Source organism: Gallus gallus, chromosome 1, assembly GCF_016699485.2.
Source record: "Gallus gallus isolate bGalGal1 chromosome 1, bGalGal1.mat.broiler.GRCg7b, whole genome shotgun sequence".
Classification (NCBI taxonomy): Eukaryota; Metazoa; Chordata; class Aves; order Galliformes; family Phasianidae; genus Gallus; species Gallus gallus.
Window position 1 is genome coordinate 14,807,085 of NC_052532.1, and position 12,167 is coordinate 14,819,251.

At 35.7% G+C, this 12,167-nt stretch overlaps 1 protein-coding gene across 1 annotated transcript in view; it reads right to left on the bottom strand.

Moving 5' to 3' along the window:
- The window catches only part of COG5 (component of oligomeric golgi complex 5), a 184,111-nt gene that overhangs the window by 51,395 nt on the left and 120,549 nt on the right, over window positions 1-12,167 (bottom strand). Inside the window, exons 9-10 of the mRNA NM_001199445.6 lie at window positions 11,300-11,412; window positions 11,125-11,202 (exon numbers count right to left, since the gene is read on the bottom strand). Coding sequence (NP_001186374.1) covers window positions 11,125-11,202; window positions 11,300-11,412 — 191 coding nt within the window. The remainder of the gene's footprint in view (window positions 1-11,124; window positions 11,203-11,299; window positions 11,413-12,167) is intronic.

Consider the following 12,167-nt stretch of genomic DNA (forward strand, 5'->3'; position numbering starts at 1 on the left):
AAATGTATGGGAATTAACACAGAAAACTAACATCAACATGAATGATGGAATCTCATTTGTGACTGCCTGAGGACACTTACGGATTTAGAAACCAGACTAACCCATTTCATAGCTATATTTGTATTTTCTGTAAAGCTGTAGTTGATTTTCATATATGGGAAAAATAAAATAGTAATATTGGACAGTGATTCAGAAGGTGCACTGCACAAAAGGTCTTTTTTTTTGGATAAATTGATTATTATAGCATAAATACGAAATTACTCACTTCTTCATTTCACAGTTTCATATTTAAAACAAGAAAATTACTATAAAATAAATGAGCTTTCACATGAGCTATAAAATAAATTAATTAGCTTTCATATTCTCTATCCCAACCTGGAACAATATTTGCCTATTCAGCATGGTAACTCAATTAAGTTTCTAAATCATCTAATGGATGTGGAAAAATTCTTACAGGCCACCTTCAAATAACTTTCTTTCATTACTCTAATCACCATCTACACCTCTATCATAGCCTTAGCACAAAATACAGTGATTGAATGTGGTCTTGAAAACTAACTTGCATACTGTCCGTCCACATCATTCTTAACTGTGATTCAGCATTGTGACAAATAACACTAATATAAACCTGAAAATATTTAATATTGGAGGGAAAACATGTAACATTTGCATGTAACTATACATCCACATATAATATATACAAACTCAGACATATATACATATGTATTCATGTAAACGTCTGCATAGTAGCCACAGCTGTGCCAGTTAAGTCTCTGCCCGTTAGCTTGTATCTCTAGACCTGGGTAAATGGTATTCACTAATTCATCAAAATTTTACAGTTATCAAGGCATCTTTGTCTTGGCTACCCAACTGTATTATGTATGAGGAAATAGAGTGGAAAAATACATGGAAAATTCAGATTTTATACTGACTCACGACTCAGTCAAAAATGTTTAGGGGACAAAAAAGGTTAATGTCTCATTTTCTGAACAACTGAAAACACTACCTCAGGAGTTATTACCAGTTGCTTCTATAGTGTGAACGGTGATACTTCACTTTGTCCAGTGCTGAGATGTGGTCACTCAGGAGGTGAAATACAGCTGCTGATTAGTAGTACACAAAAGACCACGTAAGAGTTTGTGGCAGGAGCTATACTCAGGAGAATACTTTTCCCTACACAAACACTGGGGAGTATTTCAGTGGGAGGACTAACAGTTACTAAAATGAGAATACAACAAGGTATTAGCATTAGATATTCCTGCTGGGGTATAAAAGTGCAATATGCAACCACGACTACTCAGAAAACATTTATTTATTTTGTTTAAACCTGCAATTTCTTTGCTTACGTATTACGTAAGTATGTTATTATTTTAGATACTTCACTGCTTATTTTTTAAAGAAAGTATTCTATCAGATTACTTCTGTGCTGTAGATCACAATGGAAATTGTAATTTAACTATTAAAAATCTAATGTGCAATTCCTTTTGACAACAATCAATACTAATAAAGTACACAAAAAAAGAATTCCTAAAGGAATGTTCTACTCCAGCTTAGCAGAAAGACTTCTTCAAGGACTTACAAAGACAGGCAGGATGAAGGAGAAGAGGGAAGGGCAGCCAGCACTGCTTGCCTGAAATGCACACAGCAGATCTACAACTCATCTTATCGTAATGGTAAGCTTACACGCCTTCCCCTGTGTTTCATATAACACTGTGAGCAACATCCCAACAATATCAGAAAAGAACTGCTCTTTTGGGCTCTTCACTTTCAGAAGCTGTAATCTAGCTGAAATTGCATTCCTGTCATCTTTACTTCCATCGCATGCAAGCAATGAATTTGGTCCTCCACTATACTTACACCAAATCTCCTCGATGGTAGACAACACGTGGGAGTACTGGGTGCGCTCACATTGTGATTAAATGTGTAGAAGTGATTCTCTTTGGTGCAAACCTGTCTTGTGTCTACACTCGATGCCTTTCAGTGCTTGGTGTCTCAACAGACTGTCACTATTCAGTAGATACACAACCTCATCACTAGCTTAAAAAGAACAATCTCTGCAATTAAACAGCATTTGTAGCACATCATCATATTTCTGTGGCAGAACCCACAGTGATGTGCTAATATTTTTCATCAATTAACATTTTGAGACTTTAAATTGGGAATGTTCCATTTCTCTTATGAAAACTATATAAAACTGAAAGAAGCTATACCCGCCCCAAAATAAAAATGCTTGCTTTGAAATCTAGTCACAGGCAGATTAACATCTTGTGATACAATCCCTTGTAGCAGGAGCAGCTGACAAGATGAGTAATGAACTGCATCCGATTATCTTTTCAGCTCTGTGGCAATCATTTTCCATCAGCTTTTTATTCCATAACCAACAACACTGGATAAAGATCACTATTCTGTCATAATCCACCCCAGCCCCCATCAGAGGATATGTTTAATAACGCAGAAAACATATAAACATTTGGAAGTTAAGAGGTCTAACGAGATAGTCTAACATTACTGTTATCTGGGGCAAAATTGCTTCATGTGCTTATTGCATAGTATACCAAAATCCTTACATAATTTAAAGTCTTTCAGAAGGAAATTATTACACCTTAGCATTTAATATAATGCTGTTTCCTCTTTTCATATGCAATATATTCTTTCTTCAACTAAAGAGTCTTAACTGTGATTGATGGTATCTAATACTCAAGACAGGCAAGATTCAGGTTGAAATATACATATTTTTCCCATTATAGAGTACAACTGAATTAAACCTATGAACATTAATTTCAACCAACTACAGAAATATAATGGCAAAACAGAATTTTTACCCAAAATCCAATCCATCCTTCATTCTGATCTCACGGCAGGGAGAATCCACACAGAAATCCTAATTTGCACCACTACAAATGGGCTTGGATCAGCCACAGAACTATTTTTTTCATAAAAATCCACTGTGAAAACGCTCCTGTACCTTAACTACACCGAACGACCTAATGATCTACCACTTCTTGCTGAAAATCGAAAATATTGTCTCTGCTGTTCCTGTGCCCAGTGACCACTTTCTTTCCCAGAGCTAACAGAGCTGATCAGGTACTCAATTTAGTAGCCTCTCTGCAAATTTGCAGGTAGTGCAAGATAGCTGGGTTTGTCTTCCTCTTGTCAATTCTTTGCTGACGGAAATAAACTCAACAACTGCCCACTAACATCAACCAGAGCAGCCTTTTGCCATTCTGACCGACTGCACAGCTGTCGAGAACTAGGGAAATAAACATGCTTTTGAAAAACATAGGAACTATAAGCAGATAGCTACTTTTGAAAATGTCATTCCCAGGAAATCAAACTGCATTTGTGTAAAGTAGAAAAACACAACATATTCCAGTCTGACCCACCCACTATAATTTCTTCATTTTTAGTACTTTTTATTAAAAAATAGGTACTCTGTCACACACTCCATTCACACAGGAATTACTTCTCCATGGAAATTACACACATAAATCAGACAAAACAAGTCCATTAGGCTGGACCACAAACGGCTATTAATTTTCTCAGTAGTAGGGCTCACTTTATTACTGCAAAAAAAAACAAAACATTAGTGTAAGACATAATTCAACAAAGTTTACCCTCATCAGAATAATACATGCAGGCAGACTGTTTGACTTTCATTGTATTTCTTATTTACATGAAATTAAGAATGTTCTTAAGTGCTTTGCTGAACCAGAGCCATAATCAACAATCAGCAAAAAAAAAAAAAAAATGTGTTCACTTTAATTACTGTTAACTATTACCGTAAAGTTACTGTGGTCAATACTGTAACACAGATATTCTGAAATTTCCACCCCTGAAAGTTTTTCTTTAGATAAAACTACTAGGAATGCATGATAATGTTGAATAATGACAGGGCCAGGAGACATTTGGATGTGCCAACTCATCCTGCCCATTTGTCTCAGATCAAGAAAGCTCACTCCAACATCCCTTGTGCATTCCAGGCAAACACTGGCTAGCAAACTGTATTTTAAGATAAGGGTCTCTTAAGTAAATCTTTCTACTCTGAAGAAAGAAAATGGAGTCTTATAGGAACATAAACACAGGCAAGTATGCAAGTTTAATATTTTATGGCAAAAGTTCAGCACTCTTGATAGTCTAGCTCAAAAAGAGCCTACATTCATTAGATGTTGAATTAAAAGCAGCCTACTAACCTTTCCAAAAGAGACTTTAGGCCACACATCAACAATTCTACGCTTATCAAAGGCTGAGATTCAGAGCTTCAAAAAAGAGGGCTGTGATAGCACACAGAGACTGCAAACTGTTATCTTCTATGCAACGCCTTATGTTAAGAATTGACATATTAGTAAGAAATGAAGAAGAAAAATACATGTATACTGGCATATTAAAAGTCCTTTCTTTTTCTCAGCAGTCTCTCAATGAGTCGTATTATAGATTGTAGGCTGTCCAGTCAGCAGTGCAAAGTGACACTATTACTCAGCTGTACAGACTGAATATTTAGCTGAATGTTCCTTGTTTACAGGATCACAAGATTGTCTTCATTGGAAAAAAAACAAATGCGCTAACAGAATCCAAGTGCTAGAACTCCCCACTTACATGGAATGACTTGATTTCACAGTACAAAAAGTATAACCCATCTTCGGCTAATAGCTACAATTAAGTTAATAAACCATCGAATAACAGTGAGTGAGTACCAGTGCCATAGGAGGAATGATATTTGAAGATTTATATCCGCTGTTACCCTGCAATAATATCAATGTCACAGCTTGGAAAACTGACTTAAAGTTACCTCAAAAGTAAAAGCCAAACAACTTATCCCATTTAGAAAAAACATACCAAGCTCCTCATTAACTTTGCTGTTATAGAAATGAAATCTCTTGAGCTGTGTTCTTTATATAACTATTTGGCATCTGACATTAAATCTAAATTCAATGAATGAGAAAGAAAATACCCCCTTATTTGGTATTAGATAAGAATGCAAGAAAATGCTGAAAAGACATATACTTATTTTTACAAATGTCTCTATTTCCTCCACACTGTAAATTTAGAACTAAATGAGTATAATTTCCCATCTGTGAATTATCATATTTGTGTTTGTCTGAAATAGCTATTCTAACATTTAAATAATAAATCTGACCCACTGATTCTAAACTGGCTTCCCCTTCATGACGATGCTTTCCAACTTGTTTTTCCCTGTAGAAATTTTGATACTCTGAATAGAATGTGGAAAATATCTTTATTGTGAAGACCCTTTGAAATGTAAAACAATAAACTGAATATTACCATGCAGCTAGTTGCTGCAGGCTCCTGAAATCAGGCTTTGCATACTAATACATACAGTGTTTTCTATCTGTAATCAAAGGCCATAAAGAAATACAGGACTCAGGAACACTGCTCTAACAACAGAAGACATTTAAAGGACAGTGTAAATATTTTTCCACCAATAAAGCAAGAATGCAAATGATTTAAGAATTCTGTACAGCAAGATCTTATGGGACAGAGATAAGGAAATCTATTTGCACTATTTCTATAGCAACAACATAACCAAATGTTAGACTGTGAACAAAAAGCCATCACACTCAGTAGTGCAATTAATCAGTAAAGAAAGAGAAAAAATCAGCGCATCGAATAAACCTTTTCTAGCTTCTCAAATTAGTCTAGATTAAATTTTTAACAAGATCAGAGCATGTGAATTTTTAATGTTGTCTACATTAGAATGTTGTAGGTGAACAAATGTCAGTAAATGACACCACGACTTTAAAAATGACCTTGATTTTTTGTTTTACAGTAGGGCATAGAATTTCATTAGTGTTGATCACCTTATACCCAAGGTGTAATAGTTTCTAGACTTCCAGCAATAGAGCAACATTTTAAAAAGGTCTCTTTATCCATCAGACAAAAGAAACAAAACCTTTTTTTCTTTTCTTAAATACTAGCTTCTTAACTAGAATATAAAGAGTGTGCTTTTTTCCAGTTCCAATATAAGAATTTCTATGTGATTCCTTAGAAAAACAAATCTGCAAGTAACAAAAATACTTAGGTCTTAAACAGTGTCCTCTATCATCAAAACTACTTAAAAAAACATTAATTAATCCTTCCATGCTTCTGCAACATATGCATCAACTGGAAGTAAATGAAGTCAGTGTTTCCAAAAGCCAGTAACTACCCAAGGGACCTGGCAGCTGCCTCCTGCCCACAGAACTGATTTAGTATGCACAGCTGCAACTCTACACTTTCACCTTGACTGTAATGTACCTCATCCAGGGATGAAGGGGTAGTTTGTTATCACGTCCATTCAACCCCAGTGGTTCAGGTTAAGACTGACGAGAATTGATGATAAAAGGTGACACTGCCATCAAATGTATTTCTTTTCTAATAGTAATCTGACTGTAGTCTAGCTGATTTAATAATTTTCGGTTATCACTGAACTACAATCTGCACAGACCCCAACAAAACTGAAGTGTAAATGAACATAGGTCATTATAGTCTACCAACCAATGCAGCCTTGACACCATCCCTTCCATTTACAGCTGCACATTTCTGGCAAAGAAACAGGATTAAAGTCCTAGAGAAAAATGCAGTATCATTAGAAGACCATTACATGGGTTCTGTTCCTCCCATATGAATTAGAACCGAATTACTTTTAACAAGGCTGGCTGTGGACACGTGGATCCATTTAAAACAAGAAGTAAGTCTCCTTAATTAGTAACATTTTTTTTTGTTTAAGAGAAATCTTGCAACAGAAGTCAGCAGGAAAATTTGTAGGTTTGAAACTTAAGAGCATCTTCAGTATGTTGGGGATGACAAACCTGCACATTCACCTGTGTTCAGACCTCCACAAAGTGTCTTTCTTGCTAACGCTTAAATAATAAACAGAAACCACAGCAGAAATGATGCACAAAGAATCCAACCCTGCTTCTACAAAAGATACTAGAAAATAAATCCCATACTTGTAATAATAGGTGAAAGATTATTTTGTGAATTCATGTAATGCAGTAATTAGATTATTTCTAATTTTTTTCCATTTAGGATTATTTCAGTTGAGTCAATTGAAAGTAAACATGTGATGTTAGGATGTGAATACAGAGCTGCAACATTTTTTTTAACAAGTTTGGACAGGAGAGAAAAAATAAGGTGAAATGTAAGTATGCTTTGGGAAATAAACACTTATATTTTCCATTTATTTTCCTTATCTGATGTAATTGTGAGGACATTTCCTTCTGGATCGTTAACACCTCATATTGACAGCGCTGACAACTCAAGAAAATAGCCTGCTTACTCACCAAGCATTCACCAGGAGAGGCAATGATATAAGCCCTCCACAAAACACAGAATAACACTCCCTGTAACTCTCAGCTCACTCTTTTACCCAAAGCCTTACATAAATGACAGGTTTTGCTGTCTTCCTGAGCTGTTAACAAATGTGGACATCAGCTGACCAAAAGGGATCAAAGGCAGCTCTGCTCTCTCACAGACAGTGCCCTTCTTTCCTGACCCCTTCCCATTAGTGGACAAAACCCATCTCACTCTCCCTATTGACCAGCCCAACACTACCCCCCCCCCAGATAATCATTTGTCACTTTCAGGGTTGTTTCTCACTTTGCAGAACTTTTCACTGATGCCTACGTAGGAGTGACAGACCCAAAATAGATAAGGATCAGAGATCATTTCCAAATCTTCCATAAGGGGCTAAGAGGGATTCTTATCTCCAATTAGGAAACTGGCTGTCATAGGATGATATCTCTGCTGTGATTTACACTGAAGTCAATTGTCGTTTAGGTATTAAAATAGCTGAAGCAGGATTAGTCACTACACATAGAAAGAGAAATAAAGCTGAGTAAACTGGAGTAACCTATTAGCTCTTTGAAGGTGAATTAAGCAACTGAAATAAGTGATGAAACTAGCCCAACATTAGGTGAACAAAAATATCAATTTTACATTGTTTAAATCATGTCCAACCCTCAAGATTATGAAAAAAAAATTCCCATCTTAAAAAAAAAGTACATAATTAAATCTATTTTCCAGAAGACCATAAATCAGAATTTAGGAATTCTGAATTCTTAGCTCTGCTTATCAACTAAGATCTAGTCATTAAAGAAGTCTACTCATAGACTAGGGGGAAAAAAAAGTCAATTCAGTCTTAAATGTATTTCTCCCTTAAATATCTCCAAATCCTTTTTTAGGAAATGCATATTAGAGTTTCAGTATTTACAGATTAAAAATGAACTTATATTTCATTATAGTATGAAATGGGACAAGGTACTATCAGGGCACGTGTCCTTTTCAAAGGAGATGTCAATTCCTTTGCACTCATTTCATGCTGTGGCAGAGGACAAATGTGAAAATCCAGATGTGCAAAGGGGAGAAGTGGAACAAACAGGAGTGTAAATTCCATCTGCAGATTCTTTGTGGTACTCATGTAAGTCTGGGTACATCACTTTACTCTTGACCATATTTAATGGTGAAAAAAAATTGAAATTGAATTCTGTTACGAAAAAGAGAAACCATAATGTAGAAAAGATGTGGGTGCTGTCATTGTCTTGATGCTGACCAGCAGTATTTATAAATTTATAAAGTTCTATGCCTCAGTTTCTCTGTCAGATTTTTTAGTTTTATTGCTGTTGGTTTATTTTTTTTATTTTGTTTTTGTTTGATTGTTGTTTTTCTTGTTGATTTTGTGAATCCTTTAATTAATTTGTTTTTTTTAAACTATTCTTTGGATACTTGGATAGAACAGGGTACAACACTGCTGAGTATTAGGATGGTAACAGGTAATTAGAAGGCCAGAAAGCACATTTTTGAGGTCATAACACAAAATTAGGAAAATGCAGGCAGTGAAGAGAAAGACAAAAAAAAATCCTAATGGAAAAAAAGACAATGATTTAAAAAAGAAAAAGAAAGCAAGTTGCTTCCTCGCTATAAAGGACTTGTGCTTTCAAAAAGCTGGGTTTCCTCCTCTTGTACTTCCTAGGATGATACTTAACACTGCAATAATCAAAACAAGGAAGCAGATGGACAGGCAAAGTGGTACTGCAGCTGCTGGAGAAGATGACTATAATCAAAATGTTGACATCAGTAACAGTAATTAGTGCACAGGCTGTAGAGTGGATGATTTTTTCCTATCTTCTGGTGTGGGCATGCTGCCCTAGAGAATGAATTTAATGTTAATACCTTTAGTTTGTTTCCTTCGTTTGCTACGTTTATTAATAAAATTGAGTATGATAAAGGAAATACAACTTTTCTGCCACTACAAAGCATCTTCTGTGAAAAGCATATTGTTTCTGTTTGGATTAAGAATAGATGGAATCTTCATTAGTAAATGGCAAATTACCAATTTCTTATTTATTTCTATTTTCAATGTACACAAGAATCCAGAGTCTCCCATGTGGTTATCTGCACATACCTTCCTGAATTTCAGCAGCATCTAGTATGTGTCTGATTTTGTCTAAAAAACAGCTGTACTGTATGGTGTGAGTTCACCCATCTGTAGGCTGGTATCATACCTTTTTGGTAGTACTATGTCATGCTAAGAGGGCTTTAGTAGACCTGGACAAGGACGTACCAGTGCTCCTTAGCTAAGGTTCACAGAGAATGACAACCGTCTCCAAAATAGCTGTTGAAGAGTAAACTCATTGAGTATGGGACAACTGTGGGTAAACAAATAGATGGAGTTCATTTGGGAAATAAAATTTGTCACCTAGATGTAATCCAGTGATACAAAGCCTGTGGGAAGGAAGGGTTACAAAAGGTAACATGGAATGGGCCTAACATACCACAGCCCTAAAGACTTTTATTTTCTAATCAACTTTTCTTCATTCTGCCTCTAGCCTCTTTTGAAATTCATTTTACACGTTTAACTTTTCCCCAGAACAATATAAGATTTTTCTTTGGCTTCCCTTTATTACCATCCTCAACAACTGGAAAACCTCCTATCCTCTTTTCAACTGCAGTTCTACCAAAGAAGAGAATGAAACTGAGAAAGCACGGGGTCTTATGGGAGACAATCGTGAACACTGCAAGTTCATTCATCTCAGCTCCCTTTCCACCTCAGTTTTTCCAGAATCTTCCAGAGTTCCTCCTTCTGTCTCTAGGTTTCTAAGTTTCTTCAAAAAAAAAAAAAGCTGATCTACTGAAGGGATCCACCCATGCAGTAAGAGCTATTTTTGCCAAACAAAACATTAAAAAAAAATGCTAAAACTTTCTAAGCTTTTTGAGCTGTGGGTTATCTTGTTGTTATGTTTGTTTTCTATGTTTGCTGTTTTATTGTTGTTTTTTTGGTGTTTGTTTGTTTGTTTTTTTCCAACACAGAAAGGATTTTAAATCACCCCACAGAAAAGTAATGTTCTATGCAACACCTTTTGGAGCTGGGTTTAATTGACAGATCAACTTATACACTGCGCTTAACCTCCACTGTTTGCTTTTACTGTTGAGAAGACCACATTTGCATGTGAACAGTTTCCTCAGAGTATTTCAAAAATTAAATTCATGTAAATTAAAAATCCAGTCATATACATGGAAAAAGAGATGGCTGCGTAAACACATCTTTTGTTTTTGTTTCTTCTCATCTACCAAGGTTGATGAAAGAGCTTCAGAAGCTTCAGCTACTGTTCTTAACACTGAAGGAAACCATTAATCAAATTATCCCAAATACCAATAGAAAACAATGAAATTGAATGGAAAGGAATAGGTATTCAAAAGAACAGCCATGATTATTTTTCAAGGAAAATACTGCCAAGAAGTAGAGAAACAGATGGCTGAAAGTGTCAGATGAAGACACATTTTCCTATGCTAAACTAACAGACTTAATTAATTGCTCAAATCACATGGTATTTTATGGAATGACATTAATGATCAGTAATAAAAACTGACGGTGCCTTATCAGCTCCCTTTAAAGAAAACAAAAGAAATTATTGTAAAAATAACATTCCTACCCTACAGATGTAACCCAAAGACCATAAATAAAGCTGTCAGCATTAGTTTTACTTCCACTGCTTTCCCATTAACATAATTACAGAATGGTTATCAAGATCTAAAATTTCAAACAAAAGCATTCTCTCGTGGCAATTTCCTTATCAGAATTACTAAAACATATTGATTAATTTAACTTCATTTAATTTAAACTTTTACCTTAACTATTTCCTCAATGAAGCAGACATGTGAAATAGGATCTCTTTTCTTTGCCAATAGTTTCTGCAAGTGCTGCACCTGTAAAAAAGAATTAATTGGGAGGAAAAGTGACATCTTCAAATATCTTACATATGAAAACGCCTCAACAGGTAATCAGAAATTAGCTGCTGAGTACCTGTCCACAAGCAGCACAGATCTGATCCATGAGTTTCTCCATGTTTGTCCAGAGAGCTGCCCGAAAAGCTGCTGTGTTCCCAGGTGTTGGCATAGCAGCTCTACCAGGGCCACCTACATATGTTTTAAAAACAAATAATAGCACAGTTCAGATTGCACATGTGAAATGTAAAATACATTGACTGGCATAAGAAATTTCCTGTAAAAAAGACCAGAGCTGCCTACACTAGCTTTGAAACAAAGCTCTGTGAATGGCTTCAGCTGTTTTAACTTCTAAATCAATTAAATTCTAAAGTTCAGCAAGGATAACTCAAGGTTAATCACTGTTATCTGTTTTACTGATTTGTATCTCCACAGAAACACCAAGGTAGTGCCAGTGGGCATGCTGCAGCATGTAATAGCAAAATATAACCATCTCAGCTCAGGACTTAAATGTATAGGTGAACTGAAAGAAGTGATATTCCAGCTGAAGAGCATGCAACTTCTATACCATCACTCTCCTTGAGAGAGCTGTATTTCTTTATTATGCTAGTGATCATATTTTCAGACCCCAAAATCGCTGCAAGTTTTTTAAAAGTGTTAAATTTTCACCATAGTTAATTGTAGTTATCATTTCCAAGCACATGAAAGAGCAGAAAATCATCAGGAGTAGTTAGCATGGTTTCACCATGAGGAAGTCATGCCTGACCAACCTGAAATTATAAACCTGATGGATGAAAGGGGAGCAGTGGATATTCTATATCTAGACTTCAGTAAGACTTTTGACATTGTCCCCCATGAGATCTTGATAGACAACCTGTTGAAGTATAGGTTGGAGCAGTAGACAGTTAGGTGGTTCAAAAACTTGCTGAATGAACAGGCTGAGAGGA